A 27,591-nucleotide genomic window follows, 5' to 3' on the forward strand; every position below is an offset into this window, starting at 1 on the left:
ACTTTGGGGGGGGGGGGCGGTTCCTTCATCTGACCGGGGGATAGGGTAGGGATGAGGAGAGAGACAGGCACTGCAAGACGGGGGAGGGGGGTAGGGCTGACACAGGCTTTGGGGGGGGGCGATCGCCCCTACCGCCCCCCCTCTGGATCCGCCACTGTTGCAAACGTTCCTGTGGTGTTCCTGTGGTTGTCAGATGTTCACGTGGCAGCTTGATATATGCTTGTGCGAGAAAGAAACACAAATGAGTAAAAGCAAACTTTGAGTCGAAGTGTCGGACCGAAGGAAATTTACAGCATTTCTTGTTCCTGTACGGCCCCAAAACGTTGTGGGACCCCCTAAACAGAAAACCGATCGGCGAACAGAAGAACGCAAGGAGAGTACAAAACTTGGCAAAAAATAACGGGAAAGGTTAGGGCCGCTATAGCTGGAACGCTCTCTATTTTAAGAGTGGAACTCCTTAGGCCTTTCGTTGCGTCGGGTAGTGCGAGCAGTAATTATCATCATCATGAACCGGTCCGCGCTTGCTTCGTCCTTTTCAACTTCTGCCTCGCTCCCAAAACACATGCTCCTATTTCTCCAGCATGGCCTGTAATAACCCTGAGGGAACAGAGAGACAGAAAGAGAAAATCATATTTCTGATGGGGCCCAGCGGGATTCGAACCCGTGTACCCACAATCCGAAGGTGAGCGTCCTAACCACTCGGCTATCCCGGTGCGCTAGCAGAGCACAGCATAGACTTGTATAGTATAGCCATAGCAATGTGGCGGTAAAGGGAAGCGAGGATGAGGAAGAGAGTAAAGCATAGCATAGAGAGAAAGAAAAAAGACAGAAAGAGAAAGTAAGATAGAGACAGATATAAATAGATGGAAAGAAAAAGGAAGCGATAAATATATAGAGAGAAAGAAAGGGCAAGAAGGAGAAAGATAGAAAGAGCAAGAAAGGCAAAGAAATAGAGAAAGAAAAAATAGAAATAAACAGACAAAAAAGATAATAAACAGAGAGATGAAAGAAAATGAGACAGGAAAAATAAATAAAAAGATAAAGAGAAACAAAGAAGGCTACCCAGCTATGCACTCCCTTCAGGCTTGGCACCACTAGTGCAAAGCATCACGTAATAACTAGTCACGTAACTAAAATCACGTAACATGACGTAACTAGCCACGTGACAACAATCATGTAACGTCATGTCCCTACTCGCGTGACAAAAAAAAATCACGTAACATCACGCAACATCTAGCCATGTGATTAAAGATCACGGAAATTTAGTCACGCGACATGTCCCCGCCATAAACCACGTAACAGCTGCCACGTGAAATGCTCCCACCAAAGACCACGTAACAGCTGGTCACGTGACTAAACGCACATTACGTAACAGGTAGTCGCGTGACAGGCAAAAACTTGGCCTCTCAGCAAAGCGAGCTTGGCAATACTAGCAAGACTTAGCTAGGTCGAACACTAGCTCCGCTGTACGCAGTAGGTAACTCTATTGTTCTCCGAACCGCAGCGACATACGGAGCCGAAACTGGTTCGACATCCTGCCTTGAACTGTTCGTTCTAAACCCTAGACCAATACTATTTCTTTCGGTTCAGTCTCAGGCACATTTCGAGAATATCAGTTCACTTGATACCCCCCCTTTGAGCAGCCTTTTCCCGTGTGCAGCCTGGTTTCGATTTCTTACCTTTTGCAGACGACAAAACGACCCAGTTTCCCAGAGGAACTTCCGGTACAAGAAAACTGCTTCCGGTTTCCGGTGCATCGCAAACATGCCGGTTCTGCGCACGCCGCGGTGATGCCGCGGTGTTCAGACCACGGTTTTTTCATCGTTTCGCGATTTCACTGTTTAAACGTGAGACCCGCGTAACCGCTGCAAGGAACCCAACTATAATCTATTGTTACGGTGCAAATCGCAATGACGTTGAGGCTGTTGTGGAGGTTCACGCAAGTTTGCAACATCGCGAGGTAAGTGGGCACGCACTTTCCAAAAACAAGGCATGTAGCTAAGAAAGCGCCGTGTTTTTTGCCGGCACACCGACACCTGCCAATTGTTATCTGCAATAAACATGCAGGTTTGCCAGGCGGCACCCGCAAATCACAAAAATCAGTCGGGAAAACGGCCTTTTCGACAACTGCGGCATGGAGTCTTCCGATCATCGCAAGATGCGCGGAAGACGACAGCGACGGCACGGTACGGTATATCGAAAGACGTTGGTATTGAAGGCAAAGATACGGAAAGTGACAGTACGCTCGACTGCGACCGTAAAGATAGTACTTACGCGTGTTGGTGAAGCTTGGGTGAAGCCGTAGCGGCAGTCCCGTTGCCGTGGCTCTGGCGCTCACTTTCACGTACTTTCACTGCTTTCACGTGTTTGCAGAGACGTGATACTGTGGCGCCATCTAGCACGCACTATGTGAATTGGTGCCGTTTCCTTCGAGATCATGGTGTGCACATTTGCCTCGATTACCGCCTTTCACTACATTTTACGTGCGTCATAAAAAAATATCAGAAACACGAAAGCTCAAACAAGATGCGAACCAGTGATCTAGCGTAAGCCGTACAAGTTGGTGTCGTAAATGGACTTTTGTGGCATCACACATCTCGGAGGCACGTACGACAGGAAAAAATGGAGCCAACTAAAAATGTAATCAGTGAAATCGACATTTTACTTCATTATATTGGAACTTCGTCAAATTGCAATTCGACCTTTTAAGCTAATTACAGTCGTCAAATCATTCTTTGCTTGCACGGGAAACGGCGGAAAAATGTTTGAATAATATGGCAGCACAGAACGCTTACTTCAATAGCACGAAAAAAAAAAAAAATTCTTGAACTTGAGTTTCAGTGATTGCGGCTTGATGGTTCGCCAGCGAAGAAGTCCTCTTCACAGCGGCTGCACATCCCCCGTGAACCTGACAAAAAATGCAGGTCCAACGCACTGCGGCAATCTAGAATTAGTCTTTGCAAAAACCGCGTGCAACTCAACCATGTGACCACTCGTCCCAGCAGAATTTTTAATTTATTGCCTCGATCCTCCTCCGAGGCAGCACTGAAACTTCGTTCTATTGAAGTCACGGATAACACACTTCGTTGTACTGAGATTCAAAATACATGGCGTTCTATGGACATTAAGTTGTAAAAAGTGAAATTATTTTGTTATGTTGAGGTTTAACTTACTCATACAATGTTGCAAAACGGGGATATTCGAGTCACTTCACATTTATCGGAACTGTGGCCATCCACGCTATCCAGTATGTTTGCATTCACTCCAAAACTTCCAACAAACTTCTGCACCATGTGAACGCAGCAGCTTGAAGTAGTATATTTCCAAGCAGTTGTTGAGGGCCACTAGAATGAAGTGTTGAAATATGCATAAATTGCTATGATTAACATGTTTCCATATTTTGGGCCTTGGACTGAAAAAAAATCTGTAAGCTGTTCTTTCTAGACACAGGCATTGACCTGGCAGACAATGGCAATGTTGACCTGATTAACAATGAACAGTTTATCATAATGTATGCGAAGAAACAACTGCATGTAACAGAAACAGACTGACAGTAATTGCACAGTGGAGCCCACAAAAGGTAACTTCATCACTGACGTCTGTCATATGTGCTTTATACAGTAAATAGTGCCCGGCACTCATACCAGTGTCACATGGGCACTTTTGATCGCGATCAGGGCCAATCCGGATCATACTTCTTCATCACAATAACAAGTTGGTTGTCGCTACACGGTACAGCCTAATCTGTATCAAGTTTGGTGCATACATAAGCCAAATCGTGACCGTGCTTGATCACGATTAAATGTGACCGTGTAAGCACTTGATCCGGATCGGGCCTGATCACGATCAGAAGTGCCCGTGTGACACCGGTATAACTTTCGAGCACAGGTGAATGCGGATTTAATAATGCTGCAGCATTGGTCTGAAGAGCAGTATCCGCAACTACGCTTTGTTTTTTGTCTTTTACAGCTTGCAGCGATCGACCCGGAAACGCTGTCGCACGAGTTCCTGATCAAACAGGCTAGCATTGTTGCTGTCGAAGCAGCTAGCAGGGTACTCATTCAGCTCACAGCAGCCATCCTAGATGCCCATGAAGCATACTGGGAAGTATGACAACCTTGTTCCCATCTTTGCTTTCTTTTTGTACAACTTAACAGCGAAAGCTTGACCCTTCCTTGTCCAGTGATTTGTGTATAACAGTTACCTATTGTAATCACAAAACTTGTTAATTTAAGATTGCCGATAAATATGGTTCCCCCCCAATACTGGGCAACTGCGTGTCACACATCCAGCCAAGGTTCGGACTCTGCGCAGAATCTCTGGATAACAGTTACCTTTGGTGGCATGACTATGGTCTTCAAACAGTTCGTTTCTGCTGTAATTGATGTTGCCATGATTGTCAGTCAAAAAGCTGAAAGGTTCACATCTTGTTTCCAATGTCTTAATTTGTTGGCATTCAATGAGAAAAGCCTTTGATATATTGCACTTCATATTGGATAACAACAAAACATCAACTATTATTATTATTAAAGGAGCGCAACCACATCTATTCGGAGCTGCAGAACTTTTCCGCGTGCTTCTCGCACATAAAATGACCATGCTTACTCAATATGAAAATTGAAAAACAAGGTGCTGTAATTTCATGTAGCTGGTTTAGAAATGCTGGGCTTTGTGCCATTGACAAGGCACTACTAAAACATACGTCTGGGCTTTTTTTTTTTTCTCCATTGTTCGTCTTGCACTAACTGTTGTGTTCAAAGCCGTGAATTCAATGAACTTGGCCCAACCTGCAGTCTTGAAACGTGTGTTTGCTTCGCGTTTTCTGCATCCGTGCTTTCCTCGTGTGTGGGAAAGCTTGGCGATGAGATAACATCTAGCCCATTTTTAGACACCTCTGTGTTTCTGCTCACGATTTGAAGGTTCTGTACAGTTGCGCTGCCGAGATGGCACAAGTATAGTGCTCACAGAATGAAACGCGACATAAAAACTTTAAAAGGGACCCTGCAACACTTTTTGAACATCGTAAAAAAATGCTGCCGATTGGTAGTTGAAACTCCTGCGAACATGTGAGCCAAATGTTATAGCCCGGCACATGGCAGGGAGCTGACAATTATGTTACAAGGACAGAAACTGCTTACTTTTCTCTCTGCAAATTACACTGACGGACCAATTACGTCAGAGGAGGGGAGGACGGCCATTGGTTGATGTGAGCATTCTTGTGCTGCATAGCGACAGTGACAACTGACCACCTATGCTGTCTTCCGCGTTGCAGAGCCTGAACAAGCTGAGCAGTCTGCTGAAGCGGTTCGAGACAGAGGTGGGCCTCTGCTCGGGAGACGATGCCATGTGGCTCGAAATGATCGCCATCCGAGAGGAGACCAACCGGCTGAAGGCAGACGTTCTGGTAAGCAACATGGAGGCATGGGAAAGGGTAGATGAGAGGCAGTGGTTGAATAGTTTATGGTGTTTTAATGTCCCAAAGCTACTCACACTATGAGATGCCATAGTGGAGGGCTTCAGATGATTTCGACCTCACGAGATTCTGTACCGCGCAGTGACAACGTACAGTACTATATGGGGCCGTAACATTTCACCTACGTCGAAATGCGACTTCTGCAGCTGTAATTTGAATTCAAGTCTTTTTGGGTCAGCAGCTGAGCAATATAACCACTGGGTTACCATAACAGCTTGAACAACAGAAGGCAGCACGAACATTCAGGCGTGACACGCAAGCAGCAGCAAACTTAATAGAAAACGTGAGATGACTGGCAAACATGATTTTAGATCACAGAGACTTAGGCTGTTACTTATTTTGCCTGATAATTTGGTTTTGCCTACCGATTATGAGGCCTGCCTCATAGTTACATTGTGGTTTTGGCACGTAAAAGCCAGGAATTATTACTACTTTGCCTGCTTTAGTAACTTTTCCAAAAAAAAACTTGACAGATACATGTGGCTGTGTGGTTTACAAGTTGGTGACGCATGCACCATCACAGCTTTTTTTTGTATTTTTAAAAGCATTTTCAGAAATAGAATTCATATTGCATAAAACTTTTTATAATGTCTGTACAAAGTCGTACAGTTGAAAAATTGAAAATTGCATCGTAACATGCTCTAGGAATGAAATGCAATCACTTAGGGCCAAGTAATGCGCATATTATGAAGTTTCTCTCATCTTCGGCTCGTGTGACATAGGCATAATATCAGCTCATACATTTTCATCAAAGCTAACACCACCATTAGCGGCCAGGCCTGTAGCAACGTGGCATGGTTGTCTCTAGCAATTGCATGTACCTCTTGTTATGTCTGATGTTTCGACGTCACATTTAATTTCTTGAGTGCTGTATTTCAAGTCCCTTGTTGAAGACCAACAAAGGTTTCACAGCGGCGTGCTGTGATCCCTTGAAGTCTTATGGAGTCTAACGGAGCGTACAATTGTCTATGTTCCAGGATGTCTATGTTCGATATTCCAGTTCCAGGCTCTTAATGCAGATAATTATGCATTGTTGTTTTTACACAAGGATTTAAAAGTAATGCCGATTGGGCAATATGTATGTAATTAAAAAAAGTACAGTTCTTATACGCAATTATTTGCCATGTCTTCATTGCCGTTTTTCACTCATCGAGAATATTTTTTTATTGCAAGAGCGACATTTCCCTCAGAAGCTATTTTAAATATACATGGGGATAGAGTGATCATTTTATTTTGTATGCACTGTACCAATCTTGCTGACGCTTGTCACATAAAAATAAATTTAGATGCTGCAAACTGAAAGATTTTTTTTGTCCAGGGCATATATAGTCGAGCACAACTTTAGAATTTAGAAGGCAGCAGCATTTCCATCTCAAATGCATAACGCACACAAGAGCATTGACTGCTGTCACAAGCACGCAGTCAGTTCACCTGCCGTTGAAGCAACTTGGTAAGCAAACGAGCAGGATTAGTTCTAGTTGCAGAGGCAATCAGTTGCTGTGTTTCAGTCATCTGTGCGGGGCCTCCCGTGCCTTCTTTAAGTTGTATCCAACTATGGATCACTATGAAATCACCAAAAGTTGCGTAATTGGGCTGGAGTACATTTAAACCTTATTATCATCTGCAATGAAATCTTTGAATTTATCTCCATTGTGCACAAGGTGTGATATCGACTCTTTGAAACTTTTGCACTCTTATGTTCACTCATCATGCCGGCTATCTAATGATAATTACATCGTGTATGCTAATGCTCTGCCAACTAGACGTGGTCACAATCTTAACATAAGGCCATTCTTCGCACATACTGATATGTTCAAATACAGTTTTTTTCCCTAAAATTATTGTCTGCTGGAAAGATCTACCAGGTTCGGTTCGTGAAATGAATATGTCCGATTTTTTGGAGGCACTTGAATGACATTGTTGTCCTATTTTTTCTCATTTATGTACCCGTTTGTGCTTAGGAGGTGGCGATATTTGTTCTGATGAAGAACTTGTTGTGATGTTACTGTTATTCTTCGCTATTGTATGTACCCCACTCCTGCAATAACCCTGCATTGAGCTGCAGTATTTGAAAATAAATAAATAATAATAAACAAAGCCACATCTGACATGAAAACAACTTCATTATATCGAAAAATTTCTTATAAGCATATATTCGTACCACTGTATTGTTAATTTACTTTTCCGAGCTTGTTATCTGTGTTCGTTATATTGAGGTTTGAAATGCACACTGCAACCTCGATATAACGAAAACGGATATAATGAGATATCGGTTATAACGAAGTAAATGAAGAATAGTCTTGCAATACATACAGTGTTAGGAATATACGTTTATAACAAATTTTTGGATATAACGAAGTTATTTTCATGTAAGATGTAACTTCGTTATAATGAGGTTTGAGTTTTAGTGTATACACATGAGGATCCATTGAAGTTTCCGGGTGACACGAATATGTCGTGCGTCTAGCTTCCTTTCGCACTTAAGCACGTTGAGTTTATTCTGTACTTATTCCAAATACAGTAGACACAAACACTCGCCAAAGTATTGACGACGTGCCTTGCCCATTCCAGTCCCTCGAGTCGCGCATGCAAAGCGTCTCTGGCCTCATGGATGCCATGGCGCAGACTGCCTTCGCCAACGGCGCCGAATACGCCGGCATCTGCGCCAACGAACGTCTGCTCTCCGCAGAGCGCCAGATAAGGTCGGCCGCCCGGAAGACTGCGATCCTCGAAGACGTCCTCAACAGGGCCCACAGGGATGCCGTCATTTCCGGTGCCGACAACGCGGACACGCCGAAGAAAGAAGGCCTCAAAGAGACGTAGCAGCGGTAGACCTAGGTATGCCACTTGGTCGTCTCGTCCCAATCGCATACCTGCCAACCTGGGGACCTCGAAATTTGGTAGATTCATGAAGTGGGGAGGGAGGGAGGGAGGGAGGGAGGGAGGGAGGGGAGGCACGGCAAAAGAAAACTGGCATACATCTTTATTTGTTTTTTCTCAGGGCTGCAGCAACATCATAGATGGCTCTGAATTATTGCCAGCCAAGTTCTTGGATGTCAGCGATCCTACTGGAAGTCATAATTATATGGCGCGCGCACGCGTGCATAGTTACTGGACAAAATGCGCCCTGTCCCGTTACAGCCCCTTCCCAAGCTTATTAAGCTTTTCCGCATGACACCAATGCACTGCTGCGAAAGTGGCTTAAGAAGTGCTCTGCACGTAATGGACCAAGGCCAGAAAATCTTACATTCATTATTTCTTTTTCATGGTGTGATTAGGGCTATTTTTTGCGAGATTCGCGGGCAGTTTTGTGACACAAACACTTTCTCATGAGATTGTTTGCATTGCCGTGATGCTTGCCTCTGGGCCCTCCACAAATTGCACACGACGCAGCAGCTGGCTTTGCAGAGCGAAAATTGTAGTGTATGTAAAATTTTTTTTCAATAGTATTTCGTACATGTACCAGTGTTATTTCATATTTGCGTGCCTTCAATTTTCACTTCTTTCTCATTGCAGGTGCACAAAAGGATGATGTACAGAAGATGTCAGGACTACTAGGTTAGAAAAAAACAAACAAAACAAAAACAGATGTACATTTATGCTGATCTATGGCCTGACCAGATAAAAGTATTTTGTTGTGTTGCCAAGACTGTTGCCTATTTTCTCCAATAGCTGTTCACACTGTCGTCAAAGGACGGCTAAAAAAAAGAAAGGTAGAAGGGTGAATTAGATGTGAATTTCGGGCTGCTACCCTACACCAGAAAAAGGAAGTAAACGGTTTTAAAAAGAATGAGGGAGAGAAAGGCAAGCGCTGAAAGTGCAAAGACGCAGAGCTGCACATCGCACTTTACAACCTTTCACCGATGCCAGTTTATTTCAGAAACTGTAGTAGCGATTGCTGCATTACTTTTGTAAGCCTGCAATGCCCAAAGCCATGCTTCAAGGTCAACAGTCCATCTGATTTAGCACAACCCACGAAAGGTTAGGTTCTATAGACCCTCTTCATAGTTCGCAAGTGCGCTTCCCTTCGCTGCATATTTGCCCAACTAATGGCGGCACCTGTCGTCCTTCAAATGGACACAAAGTCCCAGTTGCACATGCTGGGGCTCGTCTGTTATGTGTGTTTATGTCAAGAAAGCTGAATGTACGTTTTCCGCGTCACAGCGCAAGCAAACTGCACTCAGACACGCTGTTTGCACTAAGTGACTAAGCGCCATTGGTTGGGCGAACTGCATTGCAGGAAAGCTAGCTTTACAATTACGAAAAGGGTCTATTGACACATTACGCATTGAATTTCTTCTTTGTAGCTAAGCAAGCTGTGCACGAGTGCGCCTGCCATCTCAATAGGGAACGGGTAAGCTTTATTAATAGTGCCACCCCTAACCAAACGTACCACGGTAAAGTTGCATCAAAGCATTAGCAGTAAAATGGCCGTTTGCAGTTTTGAGGAAGGGTCAAACCGACAGACACACTTTGCAAGTTCCGAAAAGCTCGTGTCCTGGTGGGAGCAACGAAACAAATATTCCTCGTCGCAATAGTTTCGTTCAACGGTATGGGAATGGTCTTGGTTCTTTTATAGAATGACCCATAACACGTGTTCAAAAGTTGAGAGCCTGTAAAATTTCTCTTAAAAAAAAAAAGAAATTGAAGCGCCTACCAACAGACAGATGCACAATTGTGGAGACCTGCTGGGAAAACTTATCGGCCAAAGATGCTTAACAAAATTTGTTGGTGGGCTGGTTGGTTTATAATCTTAAATACTGGAGAACACGAATTCAACACAGGACAGAAAAAGAGCATTGATGCACCGGCATCCTGTCTTTGAGCATCCTGTCTCAAAGAGCTACACATAGAAAATTAAGTATATTTTATATCTCACGCAAAAAATAGAGGCGCAACTGTGCAACTACATTCATTAGCGGTAGGATACACGCCATCCGGCTCTCTAGCCTTCCCCTCATTGCCAAGGAAAGTTGTCCGTGAGTATAGTTCCACTACGCAGGAAAGGGAGATATTTACTTACAAACCATTAAGCAGAACTTCTTTTTGCGAGTTTTTGCAAAGACGTTCTCTTTTACGGTTCATTTCAAGCCTATCTTTACAGAACCACCACTTCTTGCCTTCGAGGCTTCTAGAGGCGTAGTACGTACAGATCCACGTTCGAACGGCACCAAAGTCATTGTCCTCGGCGTCCGGAAACTCTCCCGCACGCAAAAGTTTCTGCGGAATGTCAACGGACACTTCTGAAGACGCTCGCTGCTTGATGGAGTGTACCAGTGGGTACGAGAGTGGTGTCACATTCAGACACTGTCTGCAACCTTGATGCCCGTGAGCACATAGCCGCCTCCGCCACTCATGTTGATGGAAGGGTGCGTCCGGTTGGGCAACACCTGTGATACGTTGAAAAATCGTGCAGACACTGCATTTTCAGGGTCTCGTTGAAAGGCGCCAGTTTTTTCTTTGTTTTTTTAAAGCCAAATAAAGCATTAGCCTAGAGCACAGATGAATGTGTGCTGTGACTCAACACAACAGCAGACATTGGCGTAGTAAAATGATTTGAGATTTCAATTTTACATGTGTATATATACATGCACAAACGTACCTAAAGGGTGCTTGAACCTCCGCGAAAAATGTTTCTGGCTATGCCCCGGACGGCAGACTCGATAATTCAAACTCGAGGGGACCCCAGATTTTCGTTTGAATTATCCGATGCATGCGTCAGCATGGCCTGCTGCAACATTATCAGGAAAACCAGATAGGGCCGATTATCACGTCTATTGCTGCTATCCTCATGTTTTCTATTTTCTGCTAATGGTTTTGACCAGTTTGAAAAGTTTCAGGCAGGCAATTGGCTTTATTTTTTTAGTGTTTCAAAGAATAATACATGTGGGTGGAGATGTTCACCCCAAAGGGACAAAGGTATAGGTAATATTTCCTGTAAGGATAAGCAAAAAGTATGATTGAACAGAATTGGCTGAATTCTGCAATTTGAATGAAGCAGCTTCTAAACAGTTGAAAACATAGCAGGCAAACAAAAAATTCGGAATTTGTTTGAATGAACCGAGAGTGCTGAAATATCAGAGTTAGAATCAGTGACGTGAGTCTACACTGTATTATCTATACTGAGAGTCTCAAAACACTCAATAAGAAGAATAAAATAAAGTTTAGTTGGCAGTCAGTACTCATCCTGTCATGGTTATCTTCTTGTTCTTGTCCTCGTCTCTTGATGCTGTTTCGAGTTGCATTCAAGACAAACCAACTCACCAAAATTAAGTTGTCACTGCGGCAGTGGCATAAATCCATAAAAATCACAAGAGGGGACGCAGATTTTGCTATGGTGGCCATGTTGCTTTTATGTAAGTTTTATTTTTAATGATACAAAATTTCAAATCATGCTCTGAAAAAAAAAAAAAAAAAAACTAGCATGGGTCCACACCTCACGTAATTGTATCTTGCTACTGAGTCTTTTGGAAACCGGTCGAACGACAGTTGCAGTTTCAATACAGTCTTACAAAGTGCAGGTCATTGAAGACAGTTACCACTTCAAAATTAACATGTTTTATAAAAGGTTGAATATGAAATGTTCCGTACCATATGACTAACGACCACCTAGGAGATCAAAATATGCATTTGACTAGCATAGTTGTCGGGCTATATGACGTTTGAAAGATAAATTTCACCGGAGGACACTTGCAAGGTCGTCCCCTTCAGCCTGAACACAAGGGAAGTCAGGACCCCCCCCCCCCCCCGACCCTCCCATGATTTACGCCACTGCACTGTGGTATACTGCTCACCTGGTGGCTTCGAAGCCAACTCTCGGTCAATCTGAGGAAGACAGCACTGCCGGCATTCTTCAGCTGAGTGTAGCAGTCGACCAGAGGCTCCTGGAAGCTACAGAAGATGGCGAACGGCCTGGAAGGCGCGACGAACTCTAGAAGCGACTGGACGATGGCCGTCGGGTGGTGTTTGCTGGCAACGAGGAGCCTGCGGGTTCGATTAGTGGCGTTGATTGGGAATGGTGTCAAACAGGGAGGCACAAGCCACTCAGGAATAATGAGCAAAGGTTCGAGGCAAAATATGCGTGGCTCACACAGTAGGCATGTTACTAAAACTCGATAACGATGAAACTGTTTTATAGGGCTTCACCACAGTACAGCAGTGTGGTGCGGTGAAGAACTAGAGCAAAGAGAATTAATTATCACGCAGGGAAGCATGCTAACTACGGCCGAAAAAGAGAACTGCCATGCTGCCTCAAAAGAGCAAAAGGCCAAGAAGTTTGGTATGCGCATTCAAAAGGAAGGAACAACGCTCGACTGTGAACAAGGTTTCCGTGTGGGAGCCGAAATGTCAGTAAATATTTTTCGCCTTGGTTGGTGTCCTTCAATGTTTTCACCAAAAGGATGAATGAACAATAAATAAGTGAAACTAACATATTTCACATTCTCAAGAGACTGTCCGAGATGTACGAATAAGCTTTAGATGGGTGTACCTTTTACTTTGAATTACACTCAAACCTCATTATAGCAAAGTTACGTCTTACACGAAAATAACTTCGTTATATCCGAAAATTCGTTATAAACATATATTCCTAACACTGTATGTATAGCAAGACTATTATTCATTTACTTCGTTATAACTAGGGGTGTGCGAATATTCGAAATTTCGAATATTTTTCGAATAGTGTTTGCTATTCGATTCGATTCGCACTGGAATTCTACTATTCGAACTTCCCAAAAACAAATACAGTCAACGTCCCATTGAAAGTCACCCCTTCAGATTTTCAATATGCTTCACCTCATTACACCCTCGTATCGCGGCAAAGCTGCCTTTCAAGCTCCGTTACGGTCGAACTTGGCCAAGAGACAGTCAACGTCCGATTGGAAATGGTCCCTAGATTTTCAATGTGCTTCACCTCATAACACCCCCGCATTGCGGCAAAGCTGTCTTTCAAACTCCGCTACGGTCGAACTTGGCCAAGAGACAATGTCCGATTGGAAGTGGTTCCTAGATTTTTCAATATGCTTCACCTCATCACACCCCCGTATTGCGGCAAAGCTGCCTTTCAAACTCCGCTACGGTCACAAATGTACTAACTCAAGAAAACGCTGGTTCCAACATGGAGATGAAAGATGTGGCAGAGGTGAGGGCTCAATTAATGCTGTTTGGGACCTTAAATTTGGGCAGGAAGTCCGAAAAATCGGACGCCGAAGCTTGTTAGCATCCAAAATTTCAGATGTTCTTATATATCGACATCTACGAGGCAGATTTGGAACTCCGGACTTGATGGGAGCACACCCTTGTCCGCCACATCAGTTGGGCTTCCACAGAAGTTGAAAGAGGAGGAGAGGCTGAGGAAATGGCATCTCTGCCTATCACGTGTAAAGTGTTGTTGGCAACACTTTGGTTGCACCAAATCATGTACATAAATATAATTCAGCCTCTACATTGCCTCAATCTTGATAAGACAACTATGAAACCCCACCCCACCAGTGCTTCATCAAACTAACGAAAAGAAACACTTTCATGTTGCTGTCTCATAAGAATATGCTTAGGAATCCTCTCTAACTTTTTTTTCTGCAATTTAGCTTCGAAGTCTTAGAAAAATATTCTAGAAATATTCGAGAAATATTCGAAAAATATTCGATTCGATTCGCACTCACACTTCAATATTCGAATCCGCTTTGCACCCAAAATTTTGCTATTCGCACAGCTCTAGTTATAACAGATATTTCGTTATATTCGTGTTCGTTATATGGAGGTTTCAGTGTATCAGTATACTGCCAAGCTACTTTATGATCCCCTTCAAGCTAGAAATGTCTGCGTTTGACTGCGCTATGCGTAAAACGTGGAGATGCTCTGGTCACCCAACCACTGAGCTGATTTGAATGTAATGTGCAGCAATTAGGAGAGAGTGATAATTTTATAATACAATGGTCTGGCGCCTCGGAGACAAAATTCCCAGGTCGTGCTTCATACATGACGTGCTTAGATGTCTGTTTGCAATGCTCCGAACTGGTGGGAGGCCCTTTAAGCCTGATCGACCAATGTTCCCACTGATGGGCTCTTCCGGCACCACGTGAAAGTACAACAAAGTACTACCAGTAAGTGAATTCTCACCCATCTAAGGACTTTGTCTTGAGCAAATCCATCGCCTTTTGCTGTTCCAGCAACCTCCGCTGTTTCCTCGCGGCACGCTCTGCGTCCTAGATAAAACAGGAACAGAAAAAAAAAAATTGCCGGCAAAACAGGGCAATAAGGTGCCGGCACTACAGTGGCAAACATTTCACGTCTACCTAGGCCGATCTAGTGAGGGACATGACGGTGTGTTGCCAACTGGCGCAAAAAAAAAGACAAGATGGTGCTACGCATGGAGGAAAACACTAGGAGGGAGTGTCACGTGATTCTGCTAGCCTCGGCAAGCTAACCTCCTCCAATGCCGCCCCTCCCGAACAATGGGTGCTGCCTCCTGGGTAGGATTAGGCCACGCAGTGCCCACAGTACATGCAACTAAAGTGGGCCTACCAATAGCAGCGCTTGCCTATCACTCCACCCCTTATTTCTCCCTTGAATTGTTCATGACAAGGCTTCAAAGACTGTCACGTGACGGTACCTCCTAGATTTTTCTTTCCTCTGTGGTGCTACAAGAATGCAAATTAAGCATCAGCGTATTGTGAAGGTTAGATTGAGTTAGACAATGTCCCTTGACACAGGCTCGGCTGTCAGATGAGGACAATGCAGTGCCTTTCCGCACTCGTAGACGGAAGACAAGTAATGAAATAAGGTCATCCTGTCCTTACCCTAACCACTAGACACTAAACTAGAGTCGGTTAGAACCCGAGAAAATGTTGCAAGCTCCACCCACAGCCATTGCTCTCCCACTCCAAAATAATTTGCATTGATGCTCCATCCAATTACATTCGCTAATTTTGTCAACCATTCCTCCATGCTTTAGATAGTCGAATTTAGCCGTACAGGCATACGTTTGTGCCGCTGGTTTTCGACAGAAAACCTGAATGTCCAGCCAAATTTTACCAGAGATCCTGACATTATCACTTAGGCAAAAGTAATATTTTAATCGGAAAAGACAAAATCTAGTTTTACAATATGTCTATAGTTTACATTAGCAAAGGGAAAGTACTCGTCTTTCCAAAGAAAACCACCTGGTACAACCCTCATGTAGGGGTGAATCACAGCCGCACTGCAGTTTTCTGGGTGGAGCTTGTATTTATTTTTAGGTTCTAACTGTTCTGAGTGACTACAAGCAACTGTAAGTGATCGACAGCAGGTGAATGGGGGAAACAACTGTCTGAAACTGAACCCAAAAATCACTAACCTTTGAATCCGTTGTGGACGCTGGTTCCTTGCTCGGTTCAGAATTGCCAATCGTTGCGTCGCTGTTTGAAAGGGAATTCTTCTCCGACACATCCTCCATCTCGGCCTCGGCACTCGCGTTCTCACCCTCCGGCTTGTCTTCCGGTGTTCCACTGTTTTGGTCGGCGAGCAGTGAGCTCGCCTTCGCGTAAGGCAATTCCAGCACAGTGGATCGGAGGAACTCTTCTCCCAAGTTCAGCGCGTACACGGCCTGTCTGTACGAGCTGTAACGAGCGGCAGAACAAAGTGGGTTACACGAATGGCTACACATAGACATCTTCTTCATTTGTACTCAGTGTATTTTCGCGTGTATAACCGGCACGAAAGATACAGAAAATTCAGAGCTATAGTTGGAGTGCGGTTTACACATGAATTTCGGTGTGTAAAGCAGGTTCACAGCAATGCAAGGAAGGTGACAGTGACAGTGACGGTTGACACTGACAGTTTGTGAGGACGAGGGAGTGACACTGGCAACTCAAAAGTAGTGAAAATGAAGTGTCTGTAATATTCGAGCATAGTTAGTGGGGTCATTTTTATCGGGATGTAAAGTTAATATGCTCGGTAGCTCAGATACCCTACTGATGTCGAATTTTGGAAGAATTAGCTTCGTTACTACGACAAAAACATTCCGCAGAATCTATGCGCTGTAGCAATCGATGTGAGTGAAGCATCGGTGAACCAGCAAGACAACATATGGCACATCTCGATAAGAGACGCGCAGTGAATTTCGATGACAAATGCACCTTGCAATCGCACAAATGCAACTGTGGAGTGCAGGGAAACACAAACGCAAAGGTCACGCACGCACCTGTCCGGTCCTTGTCCCGCATAGACTTGCACCACACTGCCGTCCTGCCCAAGCCTCTCCAGCACGGCAGCGGTCAGGAGACCCAGATAGGCGTCAAACACTATGAAGCGGCCGCCTGACCGCACGTTGCAACAGGTCAGCATTTGAGCCAATGAGTCAATGCGCATGTTCCTGCACAGCGCAATGGCAAGTCAACATGAATTCATCCGTAGTCACATTGAGCTGATTCAAGCTTCTAGAATAGCTTAGTAGTACCTGCTGTTGGACTAGCTGGTGCATCCTCAGTATCGACACAACAGTAGGCTTAGAGCAAAAACCATGACCACAAAAAAACATACACAGGCAGACTACACACATATGCGCTCATACACAGATTTTTTATGGCATGTGCTAGGGTGTATATACTAATTCTAGATTGGCAGAAAAGCATTACATTGTGTTCAGAAGGAGCCAAGGACATTTCATGGCAAAACTGGATAAAAACCAGCAGAATGCACGAAGGAGTGGGAGAACAAAACGAGACTAGCTGGCTTGCTTGATTGCCAGAAGGTTGAACACAAAGGAAGTTTCCCACGGTAGAAGAAATCTGTAGTAACAAGGCATTGAACTGGGCTGGTTCGCACATTGTAAAATGAATAAAAATGAGTCAAATTCAGGAAAGACTAGTAGAAGGAAATGGCACTAGCTGGCTTTTTAAAGGATCTTCCCTATAATCCTTTGCGGTCTGTTGTTGGCACCCTCCCGACAATGCAACACGGCCACAGCAGTCTGTGGTTGGGCACTGTTTGACAAGTGCTTTCGTAGTTGATTCAAGAGCGCGTTTTCTCATTGCATTGTGTGCTATCTCTGAATGAGTAAGTGAACTTCTTTTACTTGAGCTTTGATTTCTTTAGTTTCGGTTTGGAATGGATGGAAGGTGGGTAAAAGTTTCGGACCGCAAAGGGTTAAGGCATTTTTTTTCTGGCACTGTTCACGAGGGCTCTGTGCACAGCCATGCAACGAAGGGTTCAGCAAGAAACTCCTCACCCAATCTTGATGGGATTCTGCGAGTAGTACATCTCGACCAGGAGCCGTGCCGTTGGCCGCTCGAGCGTCACGTGCTGCAGATACTTGTCCTGCTTCTTCTTGAGGTACTTGCGCTGAGCGTACTCAGTCTTCTCCTTAAACGTCGTGCTGTTCTCCACCAGAGTCTTGATGATGCTCTGCAGAGGTCAGAAAAGACGTGCGAACGAAATCTCGCAATGCCACATGCAGGTATGTGTAATAATTGTTGGATTTTACGTCCCAAAACCATGATATGATTGTGAGAGCCGCTCTAGCGAAGGGCTCCGGAAATTTCAACCATGTAGTGTTCTTTAAAGGGACACTAAAGAGAAAATAGATTTTTCTCGAATCAGTAAATTACTCTTTCACAATTCCAAAATCACCATGCTTGCTGTGAGAAGATGCTTGATAAGCGAGAAAGTGTGCAAGAACATCTGGGTGGCGACGCCACCTTGAAATTCCCGCCCCAAAAGTCACGACGCCATAGATTTTGTTGGCATATAGTACGTCCTACATAGTTCCTAACCAGTAAAAATGAGGTACATTGCCCTCTGAGGGGGCCACTGACTTAACATAGCAAGTTTCAGGAAATTGCGTTACACATAGATCTGCATTCTTAGAAATGTGATAAGTTTCCAAAATTTCTCTCAAATCCATGTGTAAGCCACCCTTGTTGCTATATGACTGTGAATTTAACATTCATAAATCTTGGACAAGTGCCTCGATTACACACTTCGCATGCTACTCTTGTTGGCGTGATAATCTCTTTCACATGCGCATTTTGTGTACAAATGTGTTCTTTGAACGTGTAATAAAACCAGTTGTTAGTGGGCGCCCATGTTGTGTCGTTCTTCCCCACCTGTTGTCCTTGGTCTCGCGCTCCCAGTTCTTTGAACGAATATGAATTGCCAGCTAGCCCACGTATCAACCCTTTCGTAACTGTTACTCTACAGTGATTCTGCAGATGGGTGGCCTTGTGGGACAGAGGAGGTGACAGGCACATGAAATGAAAATGGCGTAGGACTCACTGATCTCCGAGCCAGTTATGTCGCGCTAAATTTCCTTAGTACATAGCTAAAATATACAGCCAATCTAGCCCCCCCCCCCCCCCCCAAAAAAAAAAGATTCTTCTCAGTCATTATATTAAATCTTCACAAATACCACTCCCCCAATATATATCTAAAGTCAGAACTGTAAACTTGCATACTTGTGTGCTCACGAACGTAGCTGCAAACACATGTTGGTTAGGAAGCAGCGTTCTACGTTCTAAGCTTTGCATATTTGCATGCTATCAGTTCATGAAACAGTGCACAGTTTATGGTGCACGTTCAATCTAGTTGTGGCAGAACTTGGGTTACAATGGAAACTATGCACACAGTTTAATCACTGTGCTGAAGCAAGAAAAAGAAACATTATTTTGCATTATCACATGCTTCCATGTGCATTTCCTTGTAAAGAAACACAAGAAAGACATACGTACTTCGCCGGATGTGCCATCCGCTTTGAACGTTTCTATGTCTTCTCTGGTAAGTTTCTGGGACTTGCCGTCATCGACAAGATTCCTATTGTCTTGTCCACTAGTTTGTGCATCTGCAAAGAGGGGCCATAACTACATATGAACATATCAAGCCCGCGACTTTAGCACAAGACAAGGGTTGCTTTCGTTTGAGACACGCTCTATTGAATTCCGACGCAATTTTCACACGGCTTATGCGAATCCATACCGATAACTTACCGTCTACAGGAACCTCGCACTCCGAGCATCTTTTTCTGTACTCCTCGGCCGATACCTTGCGGAGATCGCGGTTGTCGATCTCGAAGACAGACCCGAAAGCCTCTCCAATTGCCGTTTGAATGCTGAACTTCCTCTTGCCGAAGAATACGGGCCTAAAATGACAGCGAAAAAAGAGAGTTGCTCAAAACCGAAACCGGCTCGTTGCGACCGGCACACAAATATGATCGCTACAGAACCACGACATCCGCAATATTGCGAGCAGAGAAGATTTAACACGACAATAATGTCACGTGCGAGGGGGGTCGTGAACAGTTGCTCCATTTGAAGCCGTAAAGAAAAGCACGCGATCACAAACACATTGCCGGCGAAGCAGCTGCCAAACGAACACCTCGAAAGTTCGCGCGTGAAACGTGCTGAAGAGTTAAAAACTCACTTCTTGCTGTCCACCTGGACTAATCGCGTGTTGTTTAACCCTCTAACCACAACGTAGCTGCCTTCTTTTATCGTGTTCATCTCCGCTACCAGTTGACGCCTTGCATTCATACGACGAATATCGAAACACACGCAGGGAAACGCGCCTCCACGAGGTTACAAAATGCGACGTCTTTTGGATTGTCTTGGCTTGCTGGATTGTCTTAAATCCGCGCAAGCCAGCAGCAGTCAAGTTGTGTTTAGTTTCGGTTCACGGGAAACCAAGCAGCTGTTAAATTGGGGCGCATGCTCTTCGATTTTCGGTTGACTTGCGCCAACGTTCTGCCGCTCCTGTACCCGTTCTGCGTTCCCCCGAGGTTCCCAACGTAAGCGCGAAACACTAATGATGTCTTCGATGGTGAGGACCGTTAGGCACTTTGACTATTTAGTCATCGGCGGTGGGTCTGGCGGTATTGCCAGCGCCCGCCGGGCCGCCGAATACGGTGCCCGGGTGGCTCTCGTCGAATGCGGTCCTCTCGGAGGCACCTGCGTCAACGTGGGCTGCGTCCCGAAGAAACTGTGCTACTACTGCGCCAGCCTGGCCGAGATGACGAGGGACCTGAGGGATTACGGCTTCGATGCGGGCCCCGCGACCCGCCTCAACTGGGCCAAGTTCAAGGCCAAGCGCGACGCGTACATCAAACGCCTGAACGACATCTACGGCTCGAACCTGGCCAAGAGCAACGTCGAGCTGGTCAAAGGGCGCGCCAAGTTCGTCGGTCCCAAAACGGTGCACGTAGGCCAGACTGCGTACAGCGGCGAACACGTTCTGATCGCCACCGGCGGCGAACCTCTCGTCCCCAAAGTTCCAGGTGAACTTGATCGCGCGTGCGACGTCGGGAGAGCATAGCCGAACCATCGTAGAGAGCAAAAACTAGGCGCGCATACACGCGCATGATAGAAGGGAAAAAAAGACAACACAAAAACCGACCATCAACTGAAAGGCCAGACTTCACTGTAACACAAGTGTTCTTAGGTGAGCTGGTCGATTCATGAACATTGTGACAGAATCGGCGCTGAAAACGGTACGAGTAGCATACAGGACACAGCGCACAAGTTTATAGTCAGCACTGTGCCCTGTGTGCTCACCGTCCCGTATTCTGTGTGCTATTCTGCCAGAATGAACCAACTAGCCCGCCTAAAAACCCTTGTGCATCACATTTCTTCTACATCGGGCCCTTTTGCACTTATCAACTCTCAAGCTCTCTAGAATCCGTCTATATGTACAACGCTTCTTCCAATGCGTTGTACAACGTTACCCGAAAAGACTTCCTCTAGTTGATAGTCAGTGCTGTGTCCTGTGTGCTCTTCGCCTAGTTTTTTTGCACTGTTCTACCACAATGTTTAAAAGCACACCACAACAAAACAACCGGACCGAAAGGACACACATAACACGCCTTTCAACACATCATTCTTTGCCTTTCGGTCCGGTTGTTTTGTTGTGGTGCGCTGTTACACTGAAGTATGAACCGACACCAACTTGCCCAGGTTGCCGTCTTATTGAGAGGCCAAAGTTGTGGTAGCCAAACCAGCTACCACAGCTATCAGTAGTAACAGGTGTAGTGCCAAGAAAATACAACCACAGAAAGGGAAGACAGGCAGACTGTTTCTGTGGTCGTGTTTCAGGTGCTAAATGAACATGCACAAACTAGCGCAACAGCATGGACTATTTTTACTAGCCAATCTGTCGTTCTAAGATGTCAGCCGAAACCGAACGTTGATAAGGCTGACGATGCGCATCATGGAAGCAGCCTGGTTGCATTTCAAAATAGAGTATACTAGGATACGCTGCTGTGTTGAATGGACTAGTGCTGAAATAATGATACTGCGCTGAATGAAGATGTTAAATAGACCGGTGACTATAGCAGTCCCTGTTTGGCCACTTGCTTTATGCTGGTCCATGCAATGTGAGGTTAGAAACTTCACAGTGAGCCAGTTAGATGTGTGTAGGTTAATCTCCAGTCTGTGAGAGTGGATAGCTGTAAATATTGTAGATGTTTGTAGAAATAGATGTTTCATACACACACCAGAAACTATAGACACTGCTATGAGACAGCAGGAACGTGCACGGTGGAAAGTCATTGAAATAACGACAGCTTCTCTATACATAAGAATTACTTCAAAAATCCTTTTTAAAGACAGAGCAGTTGTCTCTGAACTTCATCTGGAATTATAGGTGCATACCAGTCTTTAATGGCTCTCCGAATCCAAAGAACATGAATAAAAATGTTTGGTCCTAACACCAACTCTTTCCGTAGGCTAATCAACTCTAGCTAAAGTGCCTCACGCATGACTTCCAAGAAAGGCAGAAGTTCAGGGCAAGATGAAAGCTTGAAGAGATGAAAAATTCTCGAACACGGGATATTGCAGGAGCCAACGTTTCGACGAGCGCGAAGACAAGACTGCTTGTTGAAAGTTGCAGCCTTGAAGAAGACGAAACTGCTTGTCAAAGCGTTGGCTCCAGTGACACACCGTGTTCGAGAATTATGAGTGATTTGTGTCACGGGTGTGCAAAGACCTGCCGCGGTGGTCTAGTGGTTATGGTGCTCGACTGCTGACCCGAAGGTCGCGGAATTGAATCCCGGTCGCGGCGGCCGCATTTCGATGGAGGCGAAATGCTGGAGACCCGCGCACCTAGATACAAAATGCTAGTGATGGGGGTCACACAGAGCGAAGGGGGTCACACAGAAAAAAGGATGCACAGCCTGCGGAACTAGTCGGATACAACTTTAGAAGTCAGCGGCATTTCCTCCTCAAAGGCGGATGGACACAAGCCTGCACCAATGGGCGCGCACTCGGGACTGACGCCATGAGCGGGACGGCTGGTAGCTCCGCCTTCGGAGAACATCGGCGTGTGCATGGGCGGGACTATTTCTTTAGTCGCGGAGGCGATCGGCTGCCGTGCTTCGGTCGTCTGGGTGGGGCCTCTCCTTACTTCTTAAGTTGTATCTGACTATAGCTATAAACTTCAGCAACGATTACTGGCACGCTAGTTGGTGATGTGAAGTTATGCATCACCAACTAGCCTGCCAACAATCGTTACTTATGCTCTTGCATACCATTTCACCCGCAACAGGGGCCGAGTACGGCATCACCAGTGACGGCTTCTTCCAACTGGAGAAGTTACCCCGGAAGTGCGTCGTCGTCGGCTCGGGCTACATCGCCGTCGAGCTAGCCGGCGTGCTGCACGCGCTCGGCGCGGCCGTGACGCTGCTTACGCGCACGGAGCACATCCTGCGCGTCTTCGAGCCGCTCCTCGGTGCCACGCTCATGGAACACATGTCCTCCGAGGGGGTCCACTTCGAGAAGAACTGCACGGTGGCCAGCATCACCAAGGTGGCCCACTGGTACGAGGTCGTCACGACGACCAACCGGAAGATCCAGGAGGTCGACATAGTTCTCTGGGCTGTCGGACGCAAGCCACACGTCGACCTCGACCTGCACCATGCCGGCGTCGAGCTCGACAAGACTGGTCACATCAAGGTGAGGCTGCTTTCGACTGTGAAGAGACCAATTACAGTAAAATCTTGTTAATTCAAACTCGGTTAATTGGAACTTGCAGCTAATTTGAACTGACTCCCTGGTCCCAGCACAGCGATGTGCATTTCAGTCGGGGAAAACTCACGACAATTCGAACGTGTCAGTATCCACGATTGATTCGAACTGGGAGCCCTGGTTTGCACCGCTTCTTGCAGAAGGCGTCGGCCCAGAGCGATTACAATCTGTTGCGGAACCAAACCAAACTAAATTTACTAGAGACGCTAAACAATGAAACAGAAAAACAAGCCAGCGTGCATGAGGCAAAGCCAGCGTGCTGCCACGCTCCAGCTGTTCCCATGCTGCATGCGCGCACTCTGTGTTGAGTGTGCCTGAAATAGTTGCAGTGTAGTGCGATGTCCGTTCATTCTAGTGCCCGCCCGCTAATTCGAACAATTTTATGGTCCATTCGAGTTTGAATTAACAAGCTTTTGCTGTACAACAAATTTTCACTTAGGTTAATTTGGTTATAAATTACTACTGTCTGTTATAACCTAAGGAAAAAAAATTAAGCCAGCTTTGCACTAGTGGGGCCAAGCCTGAAGGAAGGTTCGTCGTTACTACCTGAAACATTACGCTTGGATGAGCAGCGATGTCAGAATCCCTGACGAGGTTTACCAGGACGTTCAAGTTTCCAACCTAAAACCAGCAACGAAAACATGTCCCTGTATGGGAAGGTCAACTATCTGAAACCCTCAAGAAATGCTTGACGTCCCAAAAATGTGTAAGTGCTATTGGATGGTGCACTTATGCAAATTTTCTTTGTGGGATGCACAGTGATGGCTCTAGGCGGAGCTGACATTTTACAGCGAAAGCTGTTATGAGATCACAACAACAGTCGATTTTGATGGCGTAGTTGTCTGCCTCCGCCGCCAGTGTTTGTAACTGGCATCACACGAAAGGAAAAAAAAACATCCAGGATCGGAGTGGGATTTGACGGCGGGCCCTCGGCGTGGCAGTCGAGTATTCTACCACAGAGCTTACCTGTGCTTGAAACTCCTTTGCAAAAAGACCATATGCAGGCTTCATGTCGGGCAAGGAATCACGTAAACAGATGTAATATAGCATGGTAGAAGAGTAAAATAACAACCAGGCATCACACGATGTGAATTGTGCAAAGAGTGGTTGATTTAATGCTTCCTGCCCATTACAAAGGGTTCAGTCATAATTCTTCATCGTCATCAGCCACAGCATCAACAAAGTGCACATAATGCCTTATAGATGTGCAGCGGATGCCTCACTTCTCCGCAGAATGACGAAGAATGGCATAGAGAGTGCTTCCCTACTTCGCAAAAATTGTGTTGATTTGTGACATAGTGGGTACCTTGCAAGTGTTACTTGTAGTGGTTGCCCCAAGAGAGTTTACAATGGGCTCTAGAAAGGCCGCTCTTCCAGCTTTCGCTGTGACTGTGCTGCGTGTTCGGCACAGGCTCACATTTTTTTTCTTAGGCTGTAATCGACTATTAATGGTCGCAACTGTTTTGTCTCGTTCAGGTGGACGAGTACCAGAACACGACCAGACCTGGCGTGTATGCGCTGGGCGACGTCTGTGGCAAGTGGCTGTTGACGCCGGTTGCCATAGCAGCGGGGCGCTGCCTCTCAGAGCGCCTCTTCAACAACAAGCCGGACTGCAAGCTGGTCTACGAGAACATTCCAACCGTCATCTTTAGCCACCCGCCCATCGGAACCATTGGGATGACGCTAGCCCAAGCCGAAGCCAAGTTTGGAGCACAGGAAATCAGGGTACGTGCTGCGCTCACCGATTCAATTTAATGTGACTTTTTGCTGAAAACCACAAATTGTTGGGTGACTGTGTCGTGGCCCGTTTAACTGGCCTTCTTTTTTTTCGTTACAGACTTACAGAAGCACATTTACGCCCATGTACTACAGCATGACCGAGCGAAAATCCAAGTGCGTCATGATGCTCGTGTGTGCCGGGCCTGAGGAGCGGGTGGTAGGCCTGCACATGATTGGCGACTCGGCCGACGAAATTCTGCAAGGGTTCGGCGTCGCCATCAAAATGGGCGCCACCAAGGCGCAGTTTGACAGCTGCGTCGCCATCCATCCGACATCGGCCGAAGAGTTGGTGACCCTGCGGTGATGCGCGAGCTGCCCTCTGATCGATTTTCTAAAAAAAAATTTTTTTGCGAGTAAGCAGCACTTGACCGTGTTCTCGGTGTTTCTGTCATGGTTGTGAGACTCTGGAAAGGGGGGCATGGGCACATTTCATGTGCAATGGTAACCAGAAACATGAACGTTATTTTAATTGTGGGGTCCAGCCAGCACTGATCATTCTTGCCTACTCATTAGTTCATTGCATTTTAAGAGTGTTATCTAAAACACATTGCCGGGCTAGTTGGTTAGCATGCGTGATAGAGTGAGTAAGCGTGATTTGACAAGGACGTGTCCTTGTCAAGTCATGAGTGTTATATAACTAGCACTTACTCAAGCCAAAGCCAAAGTTGAGGTAGGAAGAAATGTATTTGAGAAATCATTACTCAAATGCAAATTTTTATTAGAGGAGTTTTAGTGTGACACCAGGTGATGCCGCCAGGAGTGCTTTCTATAACATGTGGTATTTTCTGTTTGATTAGCGATCGATACTTTGAGGAAAGCATGGCAAACTGTACAGCCAAAGTGCCAGTAGTAATAGCAGCACTCCAGTCTGTTTTTGATTAGTTTTTTCCTTGTATACGGCACACGAACTGACACTTTACAAGTTTACTACAAGTTATTGAGATTGTTTGTCACTCATTTGTACTAAAGGAGAGATTTAATGTGCATTGTCTGTGCATTAAAGGCCACACAACGAAACTTTTGCGATGGTGTTTTGTTCGAAACTTGAAATTAAAATGTATTTTTTTAAGAACACGTACTTTTGTTATGTTGTTTTGTTTGCAACTTCAAGCTGGTCTAGTAGGACACAGCTAGGAAGGTGGTTTTGTGTAACCTGAACCCAGGTGGCTGGAACAATTTGGAACCACCGTAGTTGGCTACTAAATGTGGCTGGGATGTTGACACCGTAGGGCCAACTGTAAAAGATGGCCAGTTGTTGGCGAGGTCCGCTTGGAAACGTGACAATCCAGTAGCAGGCTAGGCTTGCATAACATACCGATACCTCTTGTTAAAGGGACACTAAAGGCAAATAACATTTTATGTCAGAGTGAAAGCTCATTGTATGACAACAACGGCAATATTATCAACAGCAGTGCCCTACTTACCGAGAAATTTAGCTAAATGTATCACACGAGCGCCACAAGTGGAACATTTTGGAAGTGATCGCGATGACGTGGGAGAGTCTGAGTACAATTAATCACTAGTAATAAAACTAGTTGCAATAAAAAAAAGAACTTTCCGTGCATCAAGAGATGTAATAAAATGCTGCTTTTTCGTTTGTTTGATTAATGGAAAAAAGAACCTCTTTGGCGTTCCGTTTTCGCTAACTGCGCTTTGCCCAGCGCCCTGCTTTGCTCCTGCGGTCGCGTCTCGGTGGTAGTTTCGGTATCGCGTACTACCGTGTGTGTTTTGCACGCTCGTGAAAGTCGCTCTGACAGAAAGTTCGACAAAATGCCACATGCATGTGATGTTGCCGGATGCCCGAATGGTGCACGCCGCCGTGCAGTAATAGCGGGCAACGTTGGGCACGGCAACAGTGACGTGAGAAAGACCGCTTTCAGGCGGGTGATTTGAAGTGCACTAACGCGATGCGGGCCACTAAAACGTGATTTTATTTCAAAATAAGCACTTCCTTGGTACAAAAGTAACACTACGAGGTTTTTGGACCACTATTTCAACAATCGACGTCGACTTAATATTTTCCTTAGTGTCCCTTTAAGTTTCTAAGGGCGTGTGAATTTTCAAAAATGAAACAGTAGTGTCCTACTTGGTACGGACTTCGAAGCAAACACCTGCTGTTCATATATAGAAATATTCTTCCAACTAGCTTACAAATGTCTCAAAATGTCAACTTCACCCAAATAAAGCACAAAATTCAATCTAAAATTATGACAAACTTTATGCCTGCATGTGCTGTGTAAGCATAACACGAGAACTTTGGTAGTGCAGTAAGCTACATTGCTCAAGGAACAACATTTTACAGGTTATACGATGTCATGAGCACTTGCTGAAGAGTTCTTTCCATGCATGCAAGAA

At 45.4% G+C, this 27,591-nt stretch overlaps 3 protein-coding genes across 3 annotated transcripts; 2 read left to right on the forward strand and 1 right to left on the reverse strand.

Moving 5' to 3' along the window:
* Positions 1–581: 581 nt before the first annotated feature.
* On the forward strand, positions 582–9,120 carry LOC119375119 (uncharacterized). Its single transcript, XM_049411169.1, has 6 exons — positions 582–588; positions 2,068–2,186; positions 3,970–4,107; positions 5,273–5,404; positions 8,045–8,311; positions 8,990–9,120. The coding sequence occupies exons 1-5, from the start codon at positions 582–584 to the stop codon at positions 8,294–8,296; spliced, it is 648 nt and encodes a 215-aa protein (XP_049267126.1). The 3' UTR covers positions 8,297–8,311; positions 8,990–9,120.
* Positions 9,121–10,487: 1,367 nt separating this feature from the next.
* On the reverse strand, positions 10,488–20,045 carry LOC119373928 (tRNA (adenine(58)-N(1))-methyltransferase non-catalytic subunit TRM6). Its single transcript, XM_037643991.2, has 9 exons — positions 19,865–20,045; positions 19,432–19,583; positions 19,177–19,286; positions 17,679–17,854; positions 16,653–16,823; positions 15,807–16,068; positions 14,591–14,676; positions 12,268–12,457; positions 10,488–10,863 (listed from the first exon to the last, which is right to left on the reverse strand). Exons 1-9 carry the CDS (start codon positions 19,972–19,974, stop codon positions 10,774–10,776), a joined length of 1,347 nt encoding a protein of 448 aa, XP_037499919.1. The 5' UTR covers positions 19,975–20,045; the 3' UTR covers positions 10,488–10,773.
* A 57-nt stretch (positions 20,046–20,102) lies between these two features.
* LOC119373927 (glutathione reductase, mitochondrial) lies at positions 20,103–26,328 on the forward strand. Its single transcript, XM_037643990.2, has 4 exons — positions 20,103–20,714; positions 22,979–23,385; positions 24,934–25,182; positions 25,295–26,328. Exons 1-4 carry the CDS (start codon positions 20,246–20,248, stop codon positions 25,538–25,540), a joined length of 1,371 nt encoding a protein of 456 aa, XP_037499918.1. The 5' UTR covers positions 20,103–20,245; the 3' UTR covers positions 25,541–26,328.
* The last annotated feature ends 1,263 nt before the right edge of the window (positions 26,329–27,591 follow it).

The sequence above is a fragment of the Rhipicephalus sanguineus genome, chromosome 11, assembly GCF_013339695.2.
Source record: "Rhipicephalus sanguineus isolate Rsan-2018 chromosome 11, BIME_Rsan_1.4, whole genome shotgun sequence".
NCBI lineage: Eukaryota > Metazoa > Arthropoda > Arachnida > Ixodida > Ixodidae > Rhipicephalus > Rhipicephalus sanguineus.